General features: G+C 57.1%; 1 protein-coding gene across 4 annotated transcripts in view; it reads right to left on the reverse strand.

The window, feature by feature from the left end:
- Positions 1-5,321, reverse strand: part of ENTPD6 (ectonucleoside triphosphate diphosphohydrolase 6) — a 22,389-nt gene extending 17,068 nt beyond the window's left edge. For 3 of the 4 annotated variants that reach the window (XR_003547034.1, XM_014582186.1, XM_006163599.2), the window contains exons 1-2: positions 5,156-5,321; positions 313-649 (exon numbers count right to left, since the gene is read on the reverse strand). Coding sequence is in view for 3 of the 4 variants with exons in the window: in XM_014582186.1 (XP_014437672.1) it covers positions 313-604 (292 nt within the window). In the remaining variant the exon portion in view is untranslated. Of the gene's footprint in view, positions 1-312; positions 650-3,590; positions 3,609-5,155 lie in introns of those variants that run through there. The other variant, XM_027766351.1, reaches the window with a different exon arrangement.
- Positions 5,322-5,612: the final 291 nt, after the last annotated feature.

The raw sequence follows: 5,612 nt of genomic DNA on the forward strand, positions 1-5,612 counted from the left end.
AGGACGATTTAGGAGATAGCAATCTGGGACTACTGAGAAGTCGGAACCCTGAGTTAGCGTCCCTGGGAAACAGCACTTTGACAAGCTCCCAGGTGAGTCCAAGGCAGGGGGTCCAGGCCATATCATCCCTCAAGGGGAGAAGACCCAAGAGCTCTGCTCTAAGAGGTGGAGAAGGAAGCGCCATGGCTTCAGGAGGCTCATGGTGTGGGGAGGCTTACAGCTAGGGGAGGCTCACGGTTGGGGGAGACTCATAGTTGCGGGAGGCTCAGGCTCATGGTTGGAGGAGGCTCACGGTTGGGGTGGCTGGGATACCTCCAGGTGGCCGGGCGAAGTGGAAGATGTGCACGCGGGTGCCAGTGCTTCCTGCGTCAAACATGATCCCGTAGAAGACCTCATGACCACGTGCAGCCGTCCCTGGAGGGCTGTGGGCCTGCTGGCTCCACCGGGCCGCTGAGGCTGCGCTGGCAATGCTGAAGAAGGCCTGAGTGGCAGAGGCCCGGTGCCACTTGATGTAGGCGATGTAGATGAACAGGCCCACGCACAGCCCCAGTGGGTAGGCCACCTTGGCCATCCGCAGGCTCCCGTGATTCGGTCTTTTCCTCATCTCTCTGTCTGCCGAGGACCGTGCTGCAGCTGTGGGCAGGGCGGGCTGAGGGCAGAGGGAGGCACATCAGGCTGCAGCTTCTGCCAGCCGGGAGGCCCTGGGCCCAGGGCCCAAGTGCCCCCCAGAAACAGGCCTGCACTCTAAGCCCCCTTCCCCCCCAGAACCAGGCACGTTGCTTGATCCTCAGAATGATTCTGGAAGACGTGATCTCTCGGAGGGCAAACTGAGGTTAGGAAGGATGACCTGTCTGGGTTACACCCCCTGCACATAGTGGCCAGGGTGCCAGCCAGACAAAGGGCCCAGAGGAGCAGTGCTGTTCAGGTGAGAAAAGCCATGTCTCCAAACCATGAAGGAACAGAAACCAGACTCCCAGCCCTCTCAGTCCTCACGTAGGCCTCCTTGGGCAACTTACCTCTCAGAAGGTTTAAAACCCGGTCCTCGGTGACTACAGCACACTGCTGCCAAGGGGGAAGTAATTCTGTTCTTTCATAGCCTATACCAATTCTGCCCAAGTAGCAAAATAAATCTGGCGCATGTTCCTGGGTCAGCACCCCCAGATGAAAGCACTGGTCGTTTTACTGGCTGCTCCCAGTGCAAGGCAGCCTGTGGGATGAGGCTTCTAAGGACCTAGAAGCAAGGAGCCTGGGCCTTAGGGCTGCTCTGCCCTTGGGGAGTGTCCACACCTGCCCATCCCTCACTCCCAGGCTGTCGTGGTAAATGTGGTGACCACTCTGGGGGACGGGAGCCAGGGTGGTGCCAGGCTGAAGCAGGCTCTACCCACAGCACTGTGAGACTGGACGAGGCCAGCGAGGTCTCCTCATCTGTGGGGCAGGGCTGCTCACAGGAGAGCCTCAGTCGACACGCCCAGGGCACACTGTGGGGAAAACACACACTGAACGCAGGCTTTCCAGGGGCCAGCAGGGGGAACAGCCCCAGGAACCAGTGTGGCTACACTGCCTGAACGGGTCAGGCCTATGGGGCCTGTATACCAGCCTTGAGGTTGCCTGAGAACAGAAATGGAGCAGAAGGGGTCCATGGGGCAGCACAGAGCCCAGGCCATCCTCAGTCCTTTTTGTCTAGACCCACATGCCCCCAGAGTTAGGAGGGACAGTACTGCCTCTGTGGCCCTGCCTGGGGTAAGAAGCCTCATAATCAGGATTAGCCCTGTTCCTCGAGCTGGGCCAGGGGACATTCTCCCTTCCATGAGCATGTGCAATGCACAGGGCTACAGAAAGGCTCCCCTGACAGGGTGAGGAGCACATATCTCCAGTCCCTGCCTCTGCTTTCTCTGGGGCTCTCTGGGCCTCATGGCACTGGCGGGCTTCCCACTACTCTCGAGCTGGTGTTGTGGGCCCCTGCCCACCCTGGCCCACCTCACACCTCTTTGTCCCTTGTTCATGGTACTCCAAGAACACCATGCTTCCTTCTGCCCCAAAGCTTGTCCCTGCCTCTCACCTACCCTAGAATGCTAGTCTTCCAGCATGGTCAACAGTCCTCCTCCTGAAGCCTCTGCTAAGATGTTGCCGCTACCTTCCTCAATGCCCAACCTGAGCCCATCAGGAACTCTTGAGCTCTCTGCAGCCACCATCACCTGTGATGACGTGTGCCGTGGGCTTAGCTCTTGAAGAGGTGTCTGCCCTCTAGCCGTGAGCCCCAGGGGCAGGGGCTCAGCTTGTCTTGTGCTGCTCCCATCTAGTATAGCACACATGCCCTAATCTAGAATGGAACAGGATGCTTCTTCACCCTCACCATCTTCCCCAACGCCTAATGGCAAACTGAATTCAACAGCGCACTGAAAGGATTGTACTCCACAACCAAGGGGGTTTGTCCCTAGATGGCAAGGATGGTTCAACGGATGAAAGCAATCAATGTGAAAGCAATCAACGTAATATGCCACATTAACCGAATGAAGGAAAAAAGTCATCTTCTCAGTTGAGGCAGAAAATCCATCACCTTTCCATAATAGAAACAATTAACTGGGACCAGCAGTTGGCGTAATGGCTATGTCAATGGACTCTCACATAGTCAACCACAGTTTGAGTCCTGGACCCGGTGGCTTAAACTCACACTGTGCATGCAGGCCCAAGATCCCGAGAGGAGAATGAAGGAGAAGGGACTGCAGCACTGCCATCCTCCCTGGGGGGTGATTTCTCACTTTCTGTCTCTGTCTCTGTCTTTCTGGTGAGCACATGCACCCTATAGCAAAAACCTCTCCCCGAAAAAAAAAAAAAAATTAACAACTAAGAAGAGAAGGAACCAGCTGATCACAATAAATGTCACATAAGAAAACTCCATAGCTAACAGCATACTCAATGGTGGAAGACTGGAATCTTTTACTGAAAGATCAGGAACATGAAAGGATTCTACCCACTGAGAAAATATCTTTCATATGTCATCACCTGTGTCCAGCCCTCAGGCCTGTATCACTGCCCTCGTCTGCACACGATGGCACCATGGCCCTGGGAGTGCTTGCAAACAGACCTGCCCGGGAGCGCATGTGGGCACGTGGCAGAGCACGGAGCACAGGCAGGAGCTGCTGGTTGTGGTCTCCAAAGCACAGGTACTTTATCGCTTCTCCTTCCCTATAAATATAAGACCATTCTAGACAACCAAAACACATGAACTTCCGTGTACATAATTACTGAAGTACACACCAACAAGGTCAGGACAACACTCACAGAGTCCAAAGAGAATGCCATTTCCAGGGAGTGCAGGACCAGGAACAGTGGCCCCCAGGCCACCTCCGAGATCTAAATGCCAATGTCATCCCGTTAGGGTAAGGTGTCTGAGTATAGGTGAGGCATTGGAAGGCAGGACAAACAACATTTCTGTGGGTGCCATGAGCACCCCAGTGTGCTCATCAGATCCCCCCGAGAGACTCACTGAGAAGAGGTCCATCTTAGCTGAGTCAATTCTTTAAAGGAAAGATCATAGAGTGAGGCGGTAAGGAAGGTATGCAAGGCAGGGAACCATGGGGAGGAGTTACCTCCTCGTCAGGTCCAGGTAGGAGTCATAGAGGACAGTCTGGGTGTGCAGCAGTGCTGTCAGAGGAAGGAGCCTGCCCGTTTCCGGGGCTGGCTTTCAAGGCCTGGGGTCAGTAGGCTGGCTCTCGGAAATATAACATCTATTTGACCTGGGCTGGCGGCTGGCTAATCTGTTGGCTAGTGTCTTGACTACGAACAGCTGCCACAACATGGAAAATATGTCCCTAAATCAGGCACATCGGCAGGTCTGAATGCACTTTCCTCCCTTCTCCACGGAAACACTGCAGACGAACCAACCCACTCAACACCCACTCAAAACCACCGACTACCCCCTTCTCACAGGATGTGGTGGGAGGGGAGGGTGAGCCAGAGCTCTTCACACTGATGGCTACCCGCTCTGGTTTTTCAAACGAGACTCCTGGAGGGAGACAGATCCACTGCACTGTATCAGCCAGCTGACTCTGGGGGGCAAGAGCAGGGGGACAGAAAATAATTTCTGGATCTGTAACATTATGTTTGCCAGATTTTTCGAGAATGATTGCATAGTTCACACTAACAGGGGAATGTCCCCTAGACTAGCCCTATTCTTTCATGGGTCTTGCACAGGGGGTCTGAGAGAAAGTGCATCCACCGCCCACCTTCCCCAAGGAACCTCCTTATCAGAGGTTTGAGAGTTCCCAGCTGGAGGCCATGCTGAGAGGCTTCCCGGTACCCTTTAAGAGTAGGAGGGGCCCAGTGCACATAATCCTGTAATACAACTGCCTGGATGGACACCTATACCTAGCCAGGTGGCACATTCCTCCGATGGACACCCAGGGTGCGGGGCTACACACACCAGGACCTCTGCAGCAATTTCCCCACCCCTTCAATATTCCATGGCTTCCAGGCGCACTTAAGATAAAAACGGCTCTCCCTTCCCTAGGCCTACTCCCTCCACCTCCCCTCGCCCCGCCCAGCCCCGCAGACTGCTCAGGTGGAAACACCAGGCCGCAGAGCATCCCTAATGCCATAATGCCAGAGTTATACGTCCTAGCTTCCTTTACATAGTCTGATCGGCGCGTTCTTGTCTGTTTCTTGGGCTTCTCAGAGGGCGTGAGATCCAGGAGGGGAGGGGCCTGCCTGTCCCGCCCCTATCATCCCTCCCTTCCCTAGCCTTGGGCTGGGGGCGGGTCAGCAAACAGGGGTTGAATGAATGAATGCAGCAGAGCCATAGGCTCCCTCAAGGCGGAGACCCCTGCTTTTTGGCCCACATAGTTGCCCCATCAATGAACGCGCTTCCCACGGATTGCGGAGTTCAAACGTCCAGGGAGGACAAATGAAGCTTGTCCCAGCTTCCTGTCCAAAAATGCACGAAGGAGACTGGGGATGCGAGTGACCCAGGGACAGACCCCCAGGCGGTGCCTCTGGGTACCAGAGGGTGGTCAGGCGCTTGGCTCTGCACCCCAGCGGGCCGCGACCCTCTCGGTTCTTCCCCAGCCTGCAGGCGCACCGTAGGTGCATGCGGGGAGGCCCACTTGCAGTCAGTGACCCCGGTCGGGCAGACTGCGCGCCCCTACCCGCCGCTTACCCTGCACGGCGCCCTCTGCCCCACCCACGCTGGCGAGTGCCGTCCCCGGGCAGCGGGCGGCTGACAGAGCGTGCCTTTCTGCTCTTCTGCCAGGCCAGCGTCACCGTGGCCTCCACCCGCGGATTACCACCCGGTTGATCCCGGAGCCTGGGCCCCGCCCACGCGTGCGTGCGTCCCCTGCCGGGCAAGGCTTCGCGAGCCCAGCGGCGCAGGCGCCTAGAAGAGCGGGGCGGGGCCACTCAGCTACGCAGGCGCCTAGGGGAGGGGGCGGGGCCACCCAGCTGCGCGGGCGCGTGGCGGGGAGCTGCGGCTTCCGGGGGCGGCCGCGCTGCGGAAGTGTTGTGGCCTAGGGCCTTCCAGCCCAGCGCGCGACTTTTTCGTTCTCTCTTGCGCGTAACCGTGTTCATTTCTCCCAGGAGCCGGCATCTGGGCGATCTGGGGCCAGGACCCCGGTGCG

Source organism: Tupaia chinensis, unplaced genomic scaffold (genome assembly GCF_000334495.1).
Source record: "Tupaia chinensis unplaced genomic scaffold, TupChi_1.0 Scaffold142716_1, whole genome shotgun sequence".
In the NCBI taxonomy this organism is placed as follows: Eukaryota; Metazoa; Chordata; class Mammalia; order Scandentia; family Tupaiidae; genus Tupaia; species Tupaia belangeri.